The following is a 21,547-nucleotide window of genomic DNA, read 5'->3' on the forward strand; positions in this document are numbered from 1 at the left end:
ACGTAAGTTATATGTTCAGATCATGATAAATCATTATCGATAATTATACATAGAACTTTGTGTGATTTGACTTCTTCAATCTTAACATTGGAAATGAAAATATTGAATACATTTGTTGGCATTATCTGACCGCGTTTCTGTCGAGTTGTTACAGACATGCATTTAGTTTTTGTGTTCAATAGAAATGTACCAGAGGACTCAGACACACGAACAGCTTCTTTGAGCCCTATTCCAAAACCAGTGGAGGATTATCATCAGGAAAGCGGCCACCGAATCCTACTGTAACGATGGAATTTTTTGCTGAAACGCTCATGGAATGCATGATAGTGAAGAAGCTCAAAAGTGATCTTGAACTGAGGCACATTCTCCCTGCAGATTAAGGTGGGTTCCGAACAGGTATGTGAAAACGCGGCTGCTTTTGCATATGAGGTATGTAAAGTATTCGGCCAAAGAAAAACAAACAACACGTATTTAGCAGTAGCAATTGACTGAGAAGGTGGAGCTGCCACTAACGTAAGAATGAGTCACTACTGAGCAATTAAGATGTGCCATCAGCAGAACTTCAGGAAAGAACCGTCGTTCTACACCTTGGAGAATGGATGTGTACGCCACCCATAAACTTTTCCACGGGACTGCTGCAAGATTCTCCGCTTTCGACTGTCCTCTAAAACGTCTGCACGAAAGGGCTTACAGCTCTAATCAATAAAATTGGAGTATATCATGTGCTAGCTTACTCTAGCTGACGATGGCCATATAGCCTTTCAAAACTTAGAAAAATTCTGTAGAAAGAATTGCACCTGTCCAGAGACGACGGAACAATTATATCCGATCGCTCAGTGGTCAGTGTCCGAGTCAGGACACAGGATCGTTGTCATGACTGAAATCTCAGCAGCCGCGGCAAAACATCACCTGTGTCAGTCGGCAGGAATTCCGATCGAGAAAAATGATAGTCTCCGCTTCAGTTCTTACAGTTCGACAGGATGTTGACCTTCAGAAAAGTACTGTTCTGAAATGGGGGGGGGGTGGGGGGGGGGGTTCAAGTTGAAAGCAATGGCAGCTGAAAGCATTGAACAACGCTACCTCTTCAAAGCACAGACAGAGACACACACAGAGAGAGAGACGAGAGAGAGAGATGAATTTTGACATGATAAGTCAACCATACTAAAATCCAACTCTTTGGAAAAGAAGTCCCTTCCTTGAGTCGTCAACACAGACAGGGGAAGCTACTCCCGTCATTATTGTTGGAGGCACTTCCTCAGTAGACCATGGCTTCCGACGATTTTTTCTATGCGGTGACAATTCTTTCCTCGGTGGCAGCGGGTCTGCTGTTCCGAAAAGTGACAGGGGAAGAAAACAGGCGGTGGCTATCCACCCTGCTGGGAGTGGTGCTTCTTTATGTTCTGTGTGGTTCAGATTGCTGGCATTTTGTGATCACCGTTGTGGGAAACTGCATCATAATCTGCTTCCCTCAGTTGAGCTCGTTAGTCTCTCTTCAACCACTATGTTGTTTCTGTATCCGCCTCTCTGTCTGTGTCTCTCTCTCTCTCTCTCTCTCTCTCTCTCTCTCTCTCTCTCTCTCTCTCTCAGCCTGTCACTCACTCACACACACACACACACACACTGTGTTTGTTTATGCGTACGCGTGTGTGTGAGTCAATGTGTGTGTGTGGATTGACTGATGAATCTGAATGGGTGCGCCACCCACTGTATGGGTGTTTACATATCCAGGGTGTTTCATCAGACAAAAATGCATATTATAGTTATTGTGACTTTGAAGAGGAGTAGTTTTTTACAATACTGATCCTGTCATATCACATCTTTGAGCAAAGTCCTATAGATCACGTTTATTCACGGGGAAAACAGATACAAATAGGCTATAGCTTTGTTTGACATGGCAAATATATCATGGGTATGACATTATAATTTTCCTTTTATTGATGAATCCACAGTTTTACTCGATTCAGCTGTGCAAATTATGCAGTGGCCTGGAATAGAGAGAGGTCTGCACTCTTTCCTGCAACCAGACCATCCTGGGTTATACAAAATTAGATAGTCTCTCAGGTTAGAAATGGCAAAATTTATACAAGTATTCTAAAACAAGATGACTGGGATAAAACAGCCTTTATAAACACAGACATACACACACACACACACACACACACACACACACACACACACACACACACACACACAAACAGAGAGAGAGAGAAAAAACTGGATTTTGTGATACTACTATCAAAACGATAAGAAAGGATGAACAATAAGTTTTTCATTTTCATTTTCACAATGAGGTGACACTGCATTCAGACAAATCCACACACACACACACACACTGCACCACATCAGCCTGACAGATGCCTGACCCGCAACATAACCCAATGTGTTTTTCAGGCCTTGGGTGCATGCATAGAAGAGGTATACACACACACACACACACACACACACACACACAGTGGACCCTGATCCTCACAGACACAGTACTGGCAGATAAGTGTCTTATTCCTAACCATTCTGACACCTTGCTTCTCATCAAATTGATCCCAGCTTATGGTCTATACATGTCTTAACACTTATTTGTGTGCGGTGTCTAAACAATACTTGTAGTACCTATCAGTATCACTATCATAATTTGATAAGAATTATTGTGACTTGACTTTACGACATTTTAGGCCCCTCCAAAGGGCCTGTTTCTCATTCTGTTGAGTGAAAGTACATACTTAGCAGCATGCACTTTTTGAACTGATGTTGTAATGATTGCAGAAAATGTCACCTGTACAGTTTTGTGTGGAATTTCGGCTACCTGGCTGTATTCCGCACTGTTCACCTGGTGGGTCTGCCGGCTCCTTCTCCTATTGCCAATGCAGCTCAGCTCTTTCTGACTTTACGGGTAAGGCCGAGGCCTGTCTCTATAATATAGCATGTATTATGATGATTAGTGATATCATTGATAATAATTTATACCTCCTTTTCTTGTAAAACATGCTCAGTTGCACTGTTCATTGTAAAATCAATGAGTAAAAGTATTGAAGTATTCATGTAAACACTAAAATGACAACTTGTAAACAAATTGTGTACAAACATCCAACCGGACACAGTCATTTGTACACATACAAAACCATCATGCACAAAACTCCAACATAAATATCAACCATCACAATACTTTAATGATAAAAGCACACATTACAGCACCAACATCACAATATTTAAAATAGTTTAATTGAAGTTAAAACCATATCACAATACTTAACACCCAATCTGAACTCTTTAAAACCAGTCACATTCATCACAATACCCAAATAATGCACAACTCAAATCAAAGTAATAATCAATCTCACATGCCCTCCAACCCTCCCCTCCACACAACACCTCAACAACATTCACAGAAAACAGAAACAAATACACATTTGCAGAGTGAGAGTCCCAGGTATCAGGAGAGGTGAAATTCACTGGCAGCTCACAGAACAAAATGAGAGTGGCATAAATTTGTTTTGAAGGAAAAGAGCTTAGAGCGTGGTGGGTTTTGTTTTTTTGTTTTTTTAACACGATCATGTCACACAATGACATGACTGAAGATTGGCATGGAATGCACTATTATTTGCTACAATACATTATAACATAATGTTTAATGATAAATAATCTTTCAGATTTTTTAGAGTGCCATTGTGTGCAGTTGTGGGTTGCTCACGCTGTAGTGGACGAAGCTGTCTGCAGTTTTAATGTTATTACAGTAATAAAACTGTCTTGGCTCACCAATGCTGGAACTGACTAAACTTTAGGGAGAAAGGAGACAGATCTTATAAAAGGATTATGTATACTCTCTGCTTTGTGCCAATAACATGTGTGCATTTCCTGTACCCCCACCCCCTCTCTTTAAGTTGCATATTCACATATAGTATTTATACTCTTGTACACGTGTATGTCTGTACATTTGTGTACACATACATACACACACACACACACACACTCTCTCTCTCTCTCTCTATCTGTCTATCTATCTGTGAATCTATCTACCTCACGCTCTCTCTCAAACTCACATACACACACGCAGACACACACACACACACACACACACACACACACACACACATCTTTGTCATCTACTTCCAGAAGGCTTGAGACTATGAGTGTGACCCACCGGTTCATAGTGATCTGTTCGAGGAATGTTTCCATTTAACACTGAACAACACAGTATGTACATAGGATCCATGCCTGGTGTGCAGATGATAGGCCTGGCCTTTGACGTTTACGACAGCCGGGTGTTGGTGTCAACGAAGAAAGGGGAGTCTGGAGACGCACTTGATCAGAACCAACTCTTGATCAAGTACACAGCTATCGCACCCAACGCGAAGGATATATTCTGCTTCGCTTTCTGCTACATTGGCTCCCTTACAGGTAAAATGCACAGCATTGGCAGTCCATCAGTTTCTATCTCCCTGACAGGTAAACACATGGCATTGAGAGTCTGTTAAATTCAACGCCCCTGACAGGTAAACACAGCATTGTTTCAATCTTCCTGACAGGTAAATACATAGCAATGACAGTCCATCAGTTTCTGTCTCCCTGACAGGTGAACACATATCATTAACAGTCCGTCAGTTTCAATCTCCCTGACAGGTAAACACATAGCATGGACAGTCTGTCAGTTTCAGTCATCCTGACAGGTAAATACATAGCATGGACAGTGGCAGTTTCAGTCATCCTGACAGGTAAACACATAGCATGGACAGTCTGTCAGTTTCAATCTCAATGACAGGTAAACACATAGCATGGACAGTCTGTCAGTTTCAATCTCCCTAACAGGTAAACACATAGCATGGACAGTCTGTCAGTTTCAATCTCAATGACAGGTAAACACATAGCATGGACAGTCTGTCAGTTTCAATCTCAATGATAGGTAAACACATAGCGTTGACAGTCTGTCAGTTTCAGTCATCCTGACAGGTAAACACATAGCGTTGACAGTCTGTCAGTTTCAATCATCCTGACAGGTAAACACATAGCATGGACAGTCTGTCAGTTTCAATCTCAATGATAGGTAAACACATAGCGTTGACAGTCTGTCAGTTTCAGTCATCCTGACAGGTAAACACATAGCATGGACAGTCTGTCAGTTTCAGTCATCCTGACAGGTAAACACATAGCATGGACAGTCTGTCAGTTTCAATCTCAATGACAGGTAAACACATAGCATGGACAGTCTGTCAGTTTCAATCATCCTGACAGGTAAACACATAGCATGGACAGTCTGTCAGTTTCAATGTACTTGACAGGTAAGCACATAGCATTGACAGTCTGTCAGTTTCAATGTACTTGACAGGTAAGCACATAGCATTGACAGTCTGTCAGTTTCAATCCCAATGACAGGTAAACACATAGCATGGACAGTCTGTCAGTTTCAGTCATCCTGACAGGTAAACACATAGCATGGACAGTCTGTCAGTTTCAATCATCCTGACAGGTAAACACATAGCATGGACAGTCTGTCAGTTTCAATCATCCTGACAGGTAAACACATAGCATGGACAGTCTGTCAGTTTCAATCTCAATGACAGCTAAACACATAGAAAAGACAGTCTGTCAGTTTCAGTCATCCTGACAGGTAAACACATAGCATGGACAGTCTGTCAGTTTCAGTCATCCTGACAGGTAAACACATAGCATGGACAGTCTGTCAGTTTCAATCTCCCTAACAGGTAAACACATAGCATGGACAGTCTGTCAGTTTCAGTCATCCTGACAGGTAAACACATAGCATGGACAGTCTGTCAGTTTCAATCTCCCTAACAGGTAAACACATAGCATGGACAGTCTGTCAGTTTCAGTCATCCTGACAGGTAAACACATAGCATGGACAGTCTGTCAGTTTCAATCATCCTGACAGGTAAACACATAGCGTTGACAGTCTGTCAGTTTCAATCACCCATACAGGTAAACACATAGCATGGACAGTTAGTCAGTTTCAATCAGCCTGACAGGTAAACACATAGCGTTGACAGTCTGTCAGTTTCAATCATCCTGACAGGTAAACACATAGCGTTGACAGTCTGTCAGTTTCAATCTCAATGACAGGTAAACACATAGCATGGACAGTCTGTCAGTTTCAGTCATCCTGACAGGTAAACACATAGCATGGACAGTCTGTCAGTTTCAATCTCAATGACAGGTAAACACATAGCATGGACAGTCTGTCAGTTTCAGTCATCCTGACAGGTAAACACATAGCATGGACAGTCTGTCAGTTTCAGTCATCCTGACAGGTAAACACATAGCATGGACAGTCTGTCAGTTTCAATCTCCCTAACAGGTAAACACATAGCATGGACAGTCTGTCAGTTTCAGTCATCCTGACAGGTAAACACATAGCATGGACAGTCTGTCAGTTTCAGTCATCCTGACAGGTAAACACATAGCATGGACAGTCTGTCAGTTTCAGTCATCCTGACAGGTAAACACATAGCATGGACAGTCTGTCAGTTTCAATGTACTTGACAGGTAAGCACATAGCGTTGACAGTCTGTCAGTTTCAATCATCCTGACAGGTAAACACATAGCATGGACAGTCTGTCAGTTTCAATGTACTTGACAGGTAAGCACATAGCGTTGACAGTCTGTCAGTTTCAGTCATCCTGACAGGTAAACACATAGCATGGACAGTCTGTCAATTTCAATCTCAATGACAGGTAAACACATAGCATGGACAGTCTGTCAGTTTCAATCATCCTGACAGGTAAACACATAGCATGGACAGTCTGTCAGTTTCAATCACCCATACAGGTAAACACATAGCATGGACAGTCTGTCAGTTTCAATCACCCATACAGGTAAACACATAGCATGGACAGTCTGTCAGTTTCAATCATCCTGACAGGTAAACACATAGCATGGACAGTCTGTCAGTTTCAATCACCCATACAGGTAAACACATAGCATGGACAGTCTGTCAGTTTCAATCACCCATACAGGTAAGCACATAGCGTTGACAGTCTGTCAGTTTCAGTCATCCTGACAGGTAAACACATAGCATGGACAGTCTGTCAGTTTCAGTGTCCTTGACAGGTAAGCACATAGCGTTGACAGTCCATCACTTTCAATGTCAGTTCCCTGGCGATGTCGAAGTTTCAAATGCACTACACTGATAGTCTGTCAGTTTCAGTTTTAGTTTCAAGGAAGTGTCAATGTGTGTGGACTGATCCGTATATGTTACGCCACATCAGTGTAAAATAAAAAAAAAGTTAAAAAGGATTAGCTCACTGTAGTGATCAGGCCTTAAGAGCCAACCCTAGATTTGTGTAAAACATCAGCATGAAATGAAATAAACAAATAAGTAACTACTTTAAAATATAATAAAAAGGAAGGTACAAAAGTCTGTCACATAAGTCTGTCATGACCAGTGGTGGTCATTTTTCTTTGTTGCCTTTCTCAGCAGGTGTGAATTTTTCTGCATTTCTTACAGTTTTTGTTGCTATGTTAAAGTAAATACTGATCAGGGAAGTGTTTCTTTCAAAATGGATTTTTATTTTCTGTATTAAGACATACATTTTTTTTTTTTTTTAATTGTACATCTTCTTCATCAGGATTTATGTGTATGTGTATACTTGTGTTGTTTCTGTTCTCAGTTAATTTCAATAAAGATAGATATGTATATGTCTTTCCAGGTCCATATTACAAGTACCACATCTACAGGGACTGGCTGCGACAGCCGAACCCAGAGAAGATTCCGTTGCAGGAACCGTTGATTGCCAAGGCCAGACCTCTGCCGGCCATCGTGGTCACCTACCTTGTCTGCTCCTACTTTTTTTCTATCAAGGTCAGGATAACATCTATTCACATAGTGTGAATTTGGACTGAGTGTGTGTGTTCTTCAGTATAACGTTGAAACGTCTCAAACAGTTTGTATTTAGACTCTGTGTGTGTGTGTGTGTGCATGCATGCATGTGTGCATGCATATGTGTGTGTGTGAAGGCTTGTCTAAGGCATAATAATCTTTCCTTTGTTGAAGAAGACTAGGTGTTGAAATGTGTGGATTTTTTTTTGTTTTGTTTTTTTTCTTTTCAAATATTCCTGTGGATGGTATTGTCTTTTATTTTTTCAATTCACCTGATTTGAGGGGGAAAGAGTCAAAACTTTGTGACGAAAACTTTGCTTGAGTGCCGAAGAGCACATTGTAAGCTTAACAGGAGCTCAATCCATGCTGCCCTTTTGTCAGAGCTGGCAAACTCCTGTGTGGATATCATTTGCCATTTATGTGTTGTATGTGTGCAGTTCAACAGCTGTAAGCACGGCAGGAGAGTTTTTACTGTTTTAGTTAATCAGCTGTACACACCTGGAATTCACTGTCTTTTTCAGTCTGTCACAGTCCATTGCTCACGTTCTTTAAAAACAGTTCTGCATAATGAAGGCACTCCATTCAATTTTTGTATTTTATGGATCCGCATCTGTTTCTTCCATGCATGTTTTATGTGTGTGTCTTTTGTATGTGCGTGTATTCATGTTCTTGTATGGTTTGTATGTGACTGACATGTAATTGAAAAGCACTTTCAGATACATTATGATTGTGTGATGATCGAGATCACTGAGATTGTATAATAATACAGTACAGTAAAATTCAATCCATGCAGTGCAGTACAATACAACTCAGTGCAACACAACACAATGCAATGCAGTGCAATCCAATACAATGTAATGCAATGCAATGCAGTACAATACAATACAATGCAGTGTAATGCAGTGCAACACAACACAATACAACACAACACAACACAGTGCGTGTGTGTGTTGCAGTATGTGGAGACAGACGAGTTCTACGAGAACCCCTTTTGGTTCCGGCTGTTCTACATGGTGCCCATGTTCATGGTGTTTCGCACTCGCCTGTACACCGCCTGGCTGCTGTCAGAGTGCATGTGCATCACCGCAGGCTTCGCCGCCTACCCCACCCAGGCAAACTCCAAGTGTGGGTCTGGCCCCACCGACTTTGCAGCCTTGGACAAAGCGTCAGTATACATTTCTGTTGTTGGGGAGTTTGGGGTTCGGTTCTGTGTTGGAAAAAAACAGAGGGATGAGAAACGAGCGCATGTGTAAATGCATGCACATTTCTTGGCATATTTATATGATGTGTAATGCATGTGTGCATACATGATAGCATGCTGTCTCTCTCTCTTTCTCTCTCTCTGTCTCTCTCTCTGTCTCTCTCTCTCTCTCTCTCTCTCTCTCTGTCTCTCTCTCTCTCATATAAGTCATGATATTACATGTGAATTGCACACTTGTTGTTACTGCAATATAGATGTGGTTGGAGACAAATTTCATTTTATTATGGAATGCCCGAAATCTACAGATCTTTGTAATGAGTTCATTCCAAAGAAAATACTTGAATCTAAAATTGGTTTTTAATTTTTGTATCTTGTTGAAAGAAGGGAGGAGATTAGTGTGTTTGAAAGTGGGGAAGTTTTCAAAATGGGGATGTTTACAGGGTGATTTGATCATTGTTTATTTTTCATCACCAGTTTTATTGCTTTGATTGTTGTTTACAATTCAGTTCTTGTGTATAATACCAATGATGTTAAAGCATATCCTCCATGCCCTAACAGGGGTCAAAGGATTAACTCAGTCGCACTGGTCCACGTTCATGTACGCAGAGCATGACCTTAATATCGAAGCTGCTCCGCTTATATGTAAGCAGTAGAATCTAGCTGTTTTTAATGAGACCGTAATACACTAAGGGAAGTAACATATGTTTGCAAATGACAGTTTGATGTTTCTAAACGGATTTCCCTCTCTTGACCATGTCCAGCACTGACCGTTTATGTGTGAGAGTTTGCTTAAAAGAAGAACTGTATTTAGACTTGATGTTTTCAGTAAGATGGCGGCTAGTCGATCAACTTGATGTTTTAGACTGAAAAAAAACAAACTGATGAATTAGTGTAAGATCAAGGCTCCGACGATAAAGGTAAAGTAGAAGAAGCTTTTGTAGTGTTGTTTTTTAGTGTTTCAAAGGGATACCAAGGATCCCAATGTGTAATTAATGATAGAAAAGTGACTAGAATAGTGCTGTAACCAGCATCATAAAATCTGTTTTTCTCGGAATTGTTCCAGTACCTTTTTGTGTGAACTGTGGAATAGTTATATCTGTATCTACATAGAAGAGTTGAAAATATTTATAAACCTTATGTTTTGCACTTTCTTTTGATCACTAATTTGTCTGTCTGAGTATCTTGGCTGGATATTTTTGTTGTTGTTGTGATTTTTCAGAAATAATTGAAAAATCATGTGATATATGGGTATTTGACGCATAGTTGTGTCTGTGACTCGAACAACTTCTTCTTCTTCCTTAGTGGGCTGCAACTCCCACATTCACTTATATGTATTTGTATTTCTTTTTATCACAACAGATTTCTCTGTGTGAAATTCGGGCTGCTCTCCCCTGGGAGAGCGCGTCGCTACACTACAGCGCCACCCTTTTTTTTTTCTTTTTTTTTTCCTGCGTGCAGTTTTATTTGTTTTTCCTATCGAAGTGGATTTTTCTACATAATTTTGCCAGGAACAGCACTTTTGTTGCCGTGGGTTCTTTTACGTGCGCTAAGTGCATGCTGCACACGGGACCTCGGTTTATCGTCTCATCCGAATGACTAGCGTCCAGACCACCACTCAAGGTCTAGTGGAGGGGGAGAAAATATCAGCAGCTGAGCCGTGATTTGAACCAGCGCGCTCAGATTCTCTCGCTTCCTAAGCGGACGCGTTACCTCTAGGCCATCACTCCACGTATATATGTATACGAGTGGGCTTTTACACTTATGACCGTTTTTTCCCTGCCATGTAGGCAGCCTCACTCCATTTTTGGGGGTGAATAAGTTCAATATTCTTGTGTGTGTGTGTGTGATGATCAGGGAGAAGGAAGGGGCAGAGAAGTATGACTATGAAACGGTGCACAACCTGGACATCTACGGCTGTGAGTTAGCCCCCCTGACCAAGCAGGGGCTGCGCAGCTGGAACATGACGGTGCAGTACTGGCTGGCCACCTACATCCACCGCCGTGTTCCCCCACCGCTTAAACCCTATAGGTCAGTGCTCTGTATTTGAGTGTCTTGTGTGTGTGTGTGTGTGTGGTTCTCTCTCTCTCTCTCTCTCTCTCTCTCTGTGTGTGTGTGTGTGTGGTGCTCTCTCTCTCTCTCTCTCTCTCTCTCTCTCTCTCTCTCTCTCTCTCTCTGTGGTGCTCTCTCGCTCTCTGGCATGTGCTCTGTATGTGTGTGTTTGTGCGCATGTGCGTGTGTGTGTGTGTGCTCACGTGTGAGTATGTGTGTGTGTGTTTGTGTGTGTATGTGTTCGAAGCAAGACCAGTGTAAAAAAACTCCACCACCACAATTCCTCTATATCACTAAAACAAATACACACACACACACACACACACACACACACACACACACACATAGTTACATGCACACAAACACACACACACACACACACACATAGTTACATGCACACACACACACACACACACACACACACACACAAACACATGCACAAACACTCTCTCACACATGCTTTCATATTCACACACACACACACACACACAACACATTGGGACAGACATGAAAACATGATGATAACAAAGTTCAGTCTTCTCACTAAGTACTGATTACTCAATATTTTTTTCTCTTTTTTTTATGTATTTATGTATTTGCACTCTCATGCCCATTTCTTTTCTCCCATTATTTGTATGAATATCTTTGTTATATATTGTTGTTGTCTGGGTGTTTTCTTGTCCAAAATATATCCAAAATCAAGCAAGTGATTGTGATTACATATGATACTATACCTTTGAACTGAATCCAAAAAGTTGAGTTTCAGTTTCTCAAGGAAGCGTCACAGCGTTCGAACAAATTCATATACGCTACACCACATCAGCTAGGCAGATGCTTCACCAGCAGCATAACTCAGTGTTCTTAGTCAGGCCTTGAGTGCATGCATATCTATTTGTTTACCTATCAAGTGGGTTTTCTTGAAGCAGAATTTTACCAAAGGACATTATCATTGCCACGGGTTCTTTTTCAGTCCACCAAATGCATGCTGCACATGGGACCTCAGTTTATCATCTCATCCGAACGACTAGACGCTCAGTTCGATTTTCCCACCAAACTTGGGAGAAAGGGCGAGAGTGGGATTCGAACTCAGACCTTCACAGACTCTGTACTGGCAGATGAGCGTCTTTACCATTCTGCCACCTTCCTCCTCAAAAACAAGTTGGAAAAAAAAAAAATTCAAAGTCTGGCTTTGTGTGTTTCCCCCCAGGGTGTCGGTGACCATGGGGGTGAGTGCCTTCTGGCACGGGATCCACCCAGGGTACTACCTGAGCTTCCTGACAGTGCCACCCATCCTGATGGCCGAGGAGGCCATGGCGGCTGCCTTCCGGAAGGACGCCACCCCAGGAGGCCAGCAGCTGTTCGACTGGGGCTGCTGGTTCTTCAAGATGCGCGGCTTCGATTACATGTGCATGGGCTTCCTGCTGCTGAAGCTGGGCGCCACGCTGCGCTACTGGCACTCCATCTACTTCGCCGGACACCTGGTGATGGTGTTCTTCCTGGTGCTAGGCAATGTGGGAAAGGTGCTGATGAGGTCCAGGGGGAAGAGAGAGGGTGGTGCGGATGATGGGGGAAAGCAGAGGCGGGATTGATGAGGGGGTGTGTTAGCGGTGAGAGTGTGTGTGGTGTTTTTTTTGTGTTTTTGTTTTTGTTGTTTTTTTCTTCTGTTTAGTTTTGACTTGTTTGTTTCTTTGTCTGTGTCTTTCTGTCTGTGTCGGTGTGTGTGTCTCTTCTTGTTTGTCTGTCTCACGCTCTCTCTCTCTGTGCCTGTCTCTCTAGCTGTCTTTATCTCTGTCCCCCTCTGTCCCTCTCTCTCTCTCTTGTTCTCTCTCTCTCTGTCTCTCTCTCCTTCTCTTACTGTTTCTTTTCATGTGTCTCTTCCTTTGCGGTTGTCTGTCTCTCTCTAACGCCCTCTAGCAATCTGTGTCTGTCTCTCTGCCCTTGTGGATTGAATTGGATCGGATTATTCTCTTGCCACAACAGATGTCTCGATGTGAAATCCTGGCTGCTTTCCCTTGGCGAGAGTGTGTCACCACAGATAAACACCATCCTTTTCCATCCTTTTTTTTTACTTGGCTGCATTTGTTTTGTTTTGTTTTGTTTTACTGTCAAAAGTTGATTTTTCTGCAGAATATTGCCAGGGACAACTCTCTAGTTCCTCTGGGGTTCTTTTGCCTGTGCTAAGTGTGTGCTGCACACAGGACTTCATCTTTATCATTTCATCTAAATGATGAGCCCCCAACACTGTGTGTGTTGGGGGCGGGGGGGGGGGGGGGGGGGATGGTCAGTATAAGTCCTGATCTGTGTGGGCATTGAATCCGAGAAGCTTGCTTCCTAGCTTAGCACTCTACCACAGGGCAGCTGTTCACTCTCTCACTGTTTCTTTCTCTGTTTTATATGGTCCATTTGAAAGTGATGCTTCAATCAAAACCTGTTCAGATTTCATCCAGACATCTCTGTCATTGTATAAAGCATCATCTACCAAGGGTACACATTGGTAATGCATGATGAAGAGTACCTCACTATGACTTGTACCAAGCACTTGTCGAATGCAAATGCTCTTTTATACCAGTCATCTATTCACTCGAGTGCTAAGACAGACACACACACACACACACACAAAGTATGAATACTTGTTCTTCAGTTTGCTTGTGAACCCGAGTGTTTGGATGGTGGAGGGGATTGTTGATGTAATGAATGGTAATTTTTGGTGGTGGTTTTATTATTTTGGGGGGCTTTTTTTGTTAGTTTGTTTTTTGTTTTTATTTTTGTTTTCTGGTATGAGCACACACAAAGATACACATGAATATGCACACACTTATCCATATACACATGCGTGCATGCGCGCACACACACACACAATTTCACTCATTCTTAAAGGTAATTAGCATTTTAAGTCCACCAAGGACCCACTGCATCATTCCATATGAGATCCACATTCTGACATTATTTTCTCTTGCACTGAGGGTTGAAGACTTGAGAAGATTGACCAGTCGTAAACGACATTACTCTGAGATCAAGATTGAACTCTTCCACTGGTCAGTCATCACATGCTTCAACAGGTAAAGACGGGTAAAGCTTGGTGCAAACAAATGCTGGATAAAAATCTGAGGCATGTCAAATTCCTATTGTGAAACAAACCGACCTGATGTTTCAGTAACTAAAATTTTGTCAGCAGAGTTGAGGAGAGGTTAGGATGAAATATGTGTTACATTTTTATATCATGACTTCAGACGATTCACACTGGTCAGCATAAAGATTATGTGACCCATGATCAGAATCTGGTGAGCTGTGGAAACACAAAATACCCAGCAGGTCTAACAATGACCAAGTGTGTGCAAGATGTCACCCATGACATGATAATGATCAAGAGGATTTTTTTCTCATGTACTGAATCATTGTATTATTTGATCATTGTTGTTGTGGTTGCATTCCATTGTTCAGTGTAGAACATGAGCTTCCATTTGTAACCCCTTTTGTTAGAGTGATATGAACGATGATGTCTTTTGCTAAATGGATTTTATGGTTTCTGTAACTCATTATCATGCAAGATGTTTTAGATTGAATGCATTTTGATAGTGATTCTCTAACCCTTAAGACAAGATTTGTAGCTCATGCAATGGTTTACTGAGCTCAGTTGTTTACCTCTTATGTATAGTTGTATTGTTGTGAAACATTTATTTGTTAGCGATGATGTTTTGATCAAGTATATTTGTTGCTGTTGATAAAATCTTTTCAATCCCTTTCTTTCTCCACATCATGTAAGTGTTGACAGAACGAACACCAGGTGTGCTTATGGCTGTATTATATTGGGGTTTTTTATTTGCAGTTTTGCAGTAACAGAACAATCATATATACAGCAAATCATGAGCAAGACATGAAAATGTTGGTATCATGTACTAAGAGTTAACACAAAACTTGAGTCATAGGGCATAGCAATGTATAACTCACAGATAATGTATTGTTCAAGGCTACGTTCACACTAAGCCCAGCCAGTTGCTGTCAGCAGCTAGCCAAGAATTGTGCGCACATCATTTTGCGCTTTCTTGCCATGTATGCCAGCGGTAAACGTTCACACTGGTGACAAGCTGTCTCCAGACAGCTTTTTGATTTGTCGCAAGCACACAGATTTGACGGATGGCTGGTCCAAAGTACGGAATGCTTCAGTGATACTAGTAGCGTGATTTGTTTTTTTGCTGAGACGCCATTAGTGGATGGGAAACAGCAGCAACCGGCGGTGTGGCAGATGGGGTCATCACCGCATAGCTTGGAGGGACCGTGCACGCACACGCACTGCCGGTAAAAGAGAAGTAACTGCAGCGGTCACCGGCAATGGTGCCGAGCAGGAGTTGTCCTCCTTGCATCGGCCGCTCGGGACAAGGGGAGGGTGCACCTCCCTCCCTACACATGGGGAGGGCATCCCTAAGCACCTCAGTCACCATAGGATCCGAGATGGAAGAGGCATGCCGCGTGGGGGGCGCGTGATCCGATGTCACGGCCGCCACCACAGACACATCACACATAGGGCCCAGTCTAGCATGCAGATCCAAAGCCAGTGTATGGTGTTGTTTTCCCAAAGGGATTATGGCACATTCCATTGTTGAGACTGTGGGCATGGGAAAAGTGATAGAGGAGATCGACTCGGGTGTCCTGCCGACTGGCAGGGCCAAGAAACACAGATCGCGTTGAGTTCGTTCGCAAACTGAAATGAATAGCATCAACGGCACCACTGACCTGAGTATGGAGTAACGAACCTAGAAGTCACCAGAGGAGGTAGTGGAGGTCTGGAGTCGACCGGAGGGAGAGGAGAAAGTGGAGGAGGCGGCGGGTTGGCGTTGTTGAGAGGGCCAGAAGTAGAGGGCACAAAGTGTCCGTGAATCGATTGCGATTGCGCCTTAATTTTAGCCCGATCTCCAGTCAAACCATATGATTATGTGACCTGGTTGAAGACATAATTTGAGAAAAAACAAGAATGCCAGAGAATCGACAGACAGACAGAAAATACAAAAAAAAAAAAAAAAAAAAAAAACTTAGCCGTATGAAGAGCACAGGAACAGGAGTCATAATGGCTGCCGGAAAAAGAGGGCGCTAGTCAGGGGGGCAAAGGGGAGGTTATTGGCCGTAGCTACTTTCGTTTTCTCCACATAGGTGGACAGTAGTTTGCACAGGACTGGAATGTCAGACACCTGCCGGAGTCTGCACTAGTGGGTCACGGTAAGTATGTTACTTGAACGTAATTTTAGGTAGAAAATTTCCTCTTTTTTTTTTTTGTCTGGAGAGCATTGCAGCTGACAGACACTGCCTGTATCTGACTGAAGTGTGTTTCTGTGTCAGGTTGATGGCAGCTGGCTGTCAGCAACTAGCTTGGCTTAGTGTGAACATAGTCTAGCTCATTACAAAATAAGAAGTGACAGGTACAGTATTGCATCAGATAATCTACCACGTCAACACCAGTGCAGATCCAACGTACAGGTTTATGGCAGCAGTAGAGACTTTTGACAACAATCTGACGTAACTAGTGTTGAGGGTGACACATAAGTATTTGTGTGGTGTTGTATAACACTCTAGTCACATCATTGGTATTTTTTTCTGATTGAAATTCAGGCTGCTCACTTTATGGAGAAAATCAAAATATCACGTTCATCGTCACCATCTTTATATTTCTGTATGTATGTCCACTATGGGGGATGACCAAGGACATCTTTCAGTTATAAACAGTATTGCCTGTATTTTAGATATTCGACACAAGAAAGTGACTGTTTCTTCTGGTTTTGTTTATTCCCCCCAACCCCAACCCCCTTTTTTTTTCTTTTTTTTTTTTTTTTTGGCTCCAAGGGGGGAGGGTTCTTTTTCTCTTTCAGTCATCTCTTGCATTCTTCCTCTCTGGTCCATCCACCAGCATTTTGTCTCCAGAAAGCCTCTCTTCCCAGCCCTTCATGTGTTTGCTGGACTGCTCTTTTCTCTGACAACCAGGCAGCGAAACTGTAATTGCCAAGATAGGGACTCGCTGTCCAGTCTGCAGTATTACTTTCTGGTATAGTTTTAGATATCGTTTTGATTTGTGTATGTGTTGTGTGTGCCAGGAGGTTTTATCAAGGACTTTGTAACTTGTCTCAAATGAAAGGCAAGCACCCAGACCATGACTTTAGGTCTTCTGGGGAGAGTAGAAAAATACTGCTAGCGAACATTATATATTGGACTATCACTTTTCTTTTTCTTTTCTTTTTTTTTTGTAGTTTTATAATTTGTTACCAAATGCATAATAAGAGACTGAAACATAGTTTTATAATGTGGTGTGTGTAACATGTGCTGATTTCATTTCTTCTGTGCTATATTTGATATAGTGGAGTTTGCAATACAAATAGCAGAAATCATGAAGGTGAGTTCCTTCTAATCATGCATGTATCTCATATCTTATGTGCACCATATGCACAAACGTATCAATGTTACAAGTAAAGATTTCACACAGTATCAACAAGATGCCCTATGTAAGAGTGTGTTCATGCTGAACACAATAAACTGCTTCCTGCTCATTTATGAAAAATCATGTGCAGCAAATCTTTTCTGAGATTGCAGAGCTTTCATACTGAATGTACGTGTGTAGTGCGACACAGCAGGTCACTGATGGCGCGTTGAATCATGCATGCACAATTGCTTATTTTTCAGTCCATGTGTGTCAAGGTTTGACTTTATACTTATATACTTTATACTTCTCTACTTTCTGTTGATCCATAAGGTAATTCAGTGTGATGATATTGTGTGTAATTGATTTTACACATTTGGGTTTGTTGTGGTTCCCAAATTTTTTTTTTTTTTATGCTACCAGTTTGAAGTAAAAAGACACTGTAGGGGTTGCCCTCATGGAAAACATGTACAGAAAAATGAGTGGTAGATGCAGCATACTTTTCTTTTCGCACAATCTTTTAATGGAGTACAAGGGAAGGTGGGGGAGAGGGGGTTGGGAGGGCGGGGGGGGGGGGGGGGGGGGGGGGCAATGTCAGAGGTAAGAGTGAAATTGTGTTATTTTGTGCATCCAGCACCATCACAATATGATGCGTTTTCCTTGGAAGTGCTGTATCGGCAGCTGTGTTGGATGGAAAAGATCATGTTAGTGTCTGTTTACGTTTGATATGAGTGCAGCCTAGTTTCAGTTTCAAGTGTCTGTTTACATTTGATATGAGTGCAGCCCAGTTTCAGTTTCAAGTGTCTGTTTACATTTGATATGAGTGCAGCCTAGTTTCAGTTTCAAGTGTCTGTTTACATTTGATATGAGTGCAGCCTAGTTTCAGTTTCAAGTGTCTGTTTATGTTTGATATGAGTGCAGCCCAGTTTCAGTTTCAAGTGTCTGTTTATGTTTGATATGAGTGCAGCCTTGTTTCAGTTTCAAGTGTCTGTTTATGTTTGATATGAGTGCAGCCTAGTTTCAGTTTCAAGTGTCTGTTTACATTTGATACAGGTGCAGCCGTGTTTCAGTTTCAAGTGTCTGTTTATGTTTGATATGAGTGCAGCCTTGTTTCACTTTCAAGGTATCAAAGCACATGGACTGATCCATATACGCTACACCACACCTGCGTTGGATCCCCTATGGGATGCCAGGGACTGTTCAGTGTAAATGACATCCCCACCTTCTGGAAATTCTTTACTAGAAATTTCCTCTTTTCTATTGCTGTCTTGATTTCAACCCTTATTCTTCCTTCACTGTTGTCTTTTTTCTGCCTTCCCAGTCAGTCCATTCCCCTTTCTTTTTTTCGAGAAAGCCTCGACACATTTTTCTCTTTTCTGCAGTCTGTGATGTTTTATCTGTGCTGCTTTGCTCTGGCAATTAGATAGTGTAATTGTAAACACTGGGATGGGCGCTAGCTGTCCACTCTGCAGTGGTATTTGCCTTTTTGGCCTTTTTATGAATTTTTTTTGTTTGGCTTTGAAGTATCGTTTTTTCCCTTTTTTTTTAATCTGGGGATGATAAATTAAGCGGAAGGGCCTATGTCCTCAGCACAGCCTAATCTTATTTGCCTTGAGGAGCTCAATGGTCAAGTTTCATGAACTGTGCTTTGTAGGTTTATCTTAATGATTTTAAATATGTATTTGTATAGCTTGGCAGTCATGATATGGCCCTGTGCAGTCAGTTGGTCTTTTAGCAACAATGAGAATAATAATAATAATAGCCTATGGTATTGTCAGCGTTTGTATTTGATATGAATGTAGCCTAAGGTATTGTCCGTGTTTGTCAGTGTTAATCTGTTGATGTTTGACATGAATGTAGCATAAGGTATTGCCAGTGTCTCTTTATGTTTGATACAAATGCAACAAAGTATTATCAGAGTCTGCCTTTGTTATGAAAGCTGCCTAAGCTGTAGCCAGTGTCCAATTATGTTTGATATGAATAAAGGCCAGGTATATTAATCTCTCATTACAAAATAATCACTACTTATATAAGCCTGCAATATGTAAGGCATATTAGTTTCTTGTGAATTTTTCTATGAAAACATTTTTTCCCCATATTATATAAAATTGAAAACTTTTATTCAAAATCAGCATCTGTATGTTGTCGCATTAAAACAACATAACTCCATGTTTATATCTGATGAACTGATCTCTGTAAGAAATTATGTCTTGGCCACAATACACACACATAATCCTGTATGTTGTGCTGAAGTGTCTGACTGGAAACATGCAAGATGTATTGCATTCAAGTGTAAAACCAAGCACAATTCTGTGTGTGTGTGTGTGTGTGTGTGTGTGTGTGTGATGGCTGGAGAGGGTTGGGGGTGGGAGGGAGGAAAGAGGAAGCAGAGACTTTCGTTTCCATGACACACAAATTTACCTGAACGCCAAATTCGTTTTTGTGTGCTCACGCCACAACTTTTATTTTTCCAATACAAGTGAACCTCTGGTAGTGAACTTGCCTCCCCTGACTCCACAGAATTAATATATTCAACAAATTTCTGACTGTTTAAATGTTCAGCTGGCAGTTGTAATCAGAAGGTTCTCTGTGTATCGAAAAAGCGCACAACATTAAAACACAAACTGACAGTCATTCTTATTCTTTCTCTCTCCCTTGCCTGTTCTCTCTCTCTCTCTCTCTCTCTCTCTCTCACTCTCCCCCTCACCATCCTCCACCCTCCTCCTCCAGAGAAACAACCGATCATATACCCTTGCAGGTGTCCATTTACACAGTAAAAGAGGAAGTGACAGAATACTTGTACACAGGTGTTAACACATAGAAACACTGGTAGTTCATAGCTGCTGGTGTGGCTCCACAACAAAATTCAGTCACGCTTCCAAAGCCATAACAATCACATTACTGATCTCTGAATAATTTGTTTATCATTGTTACTAATACCCTAGCTGACCACAATGGCCAAACCAGGTGTTACTAATAGCCCAGCTGACCACAAAAGCTCAAACCCGGTGCTACTAATACCCCAGTTGACCACAGAAGGCCAAACCAGGTGTTACTAATAATACCCCAGATGACCAAAGAAGGCCAAACCAGGTGTTACTAATACCCCAGTTGACCACAGAAGGCCAAACCAGGTGTTACTAATACCCCCTTGACCACAGAAGGCCAAACCAAGTGTTACAAATAGCCCAACTGATCACAGAAGGCCAAACCAGGTGTTACGAATAGCCCAGTTGACCACAAAAGACCAAACCAGGTGTTACAAATAGCCCAACTGATCACAGAAGGCCAAACCAGGTGTTACTAATACTATAACCCAGCTGACCAGACATGGCCAAAAAGAAAATTAGGCAAAAGTACTGTTGTATATGTATGGTAGTCAGTCGTGTCTGACTTTGACCATCAGGGGCCGTATTCAACAGACCATCATGTCTGTGGGTAAATGTGTACCTGCAGGTAATCTGCCTGAGACAAGGCAAAACTGCCCGAGGATAAGCAATAGCCGGTATTCAGGAACACAAGAGCCTACCCGCAGGTCTGCAAAACTGAGGGCAATTTACCCTTACTACCTGCCAAGGGTGACAGCCCACAAAGCAAAGGTAAATATGGCGAATCCTTTTGTTGCATTGGTTTTGTTGAGAGAAACAGGTATTTTGCAGAGAGACCGTGTCTTGAATACAGCCCCTGATAGTTTATCTTATCGTTTGTTCGCTTGGCAGTCAAAATTGATGAATTGAGACTGGCAGACGTCGTTGTATTCCATATGACTAACATATGTAGCTGCTAAGGGAGTGCACTTGCAGGTGATCATGAAGGAATATCCGAAATTTGCAGACTGACGAAATCCATTCATTGCAAAGAAATTTTTTAATCCGAACGCTGTTTTGTTTTATTTTTGCATTTGGCTAAAAAAAAAAAAAAAAAGCAGGGAGAACATGTGTCAGAATGCGAAAGTGGTCCCCAGATTCGACAAGCTGCTGACTCTCATTAATGATTTGCCACCGAAGCTTTTTTTTCTTTTCTTTTTTTGTCACACTGTGGTGTGGCGCGAAGTAAAAGAGCATGCGCAGAA

The 21,547-nt window shown here is 41.9% G+C and overlaps 1 protein-coding gene across 2 annotated transcripts; it reads left to right on the forward strand.

The window, feature by feature from the left end:
* The first annotated feature begins 1,265 nt into the window (after nt 1-1,265).
* LOC143292783 (membrane-bound acylglycerophosphatidylinositol O-acyltransferase mboat7-like) lies at nt 1,266-18,007 on the forward strand. 2 transcript variants are annotated; one of them, XM_076603350.1, is made up of 7 exons: nt 1,266-1,480; nt 2,761-2,887; nt 4,221-4,392; nt 7,656-7,807; nt 8,782-8,990; nt 10,881-11,054; nt 12,283-18,007. In XM_076603350.1, exons 1-7 carry the CDS (start codon nt 1,266-1,268, stop codon nt 12,662-12,664), a joined length of 1,431 nt encoding a protein of 476 aa, XP_076459465.1. In that variant the 3' UTR covers nt 12,665-18,007. The 2 variants fall into 2 exon arrangements, with proteins under 2 accessions (XP_076459465.1, XP_076459466.1); XM_076603351.1 differs by having other exon boundaries at nt 1,266-1,471.
* Nucleotides 18,008-21,547: the final 3,540 nt, after the last annotated feature.

The sequence above is a fragment of the Babylonia areolata genome, chromosome 18 (genome assembly GCF_041734735.1).
Source record: "Babylonia areolata isolate BAREFJ2019XMU chromosome 18, ASM4173473v1, whole genome shotgun sequence".
NCBI classification, from domain to species: Eukaryota; Metazoa; Mollusca; class Gastropoda; order Neogastropoda; family Buccinidae; genus Babylonia; species Babylonia areolata.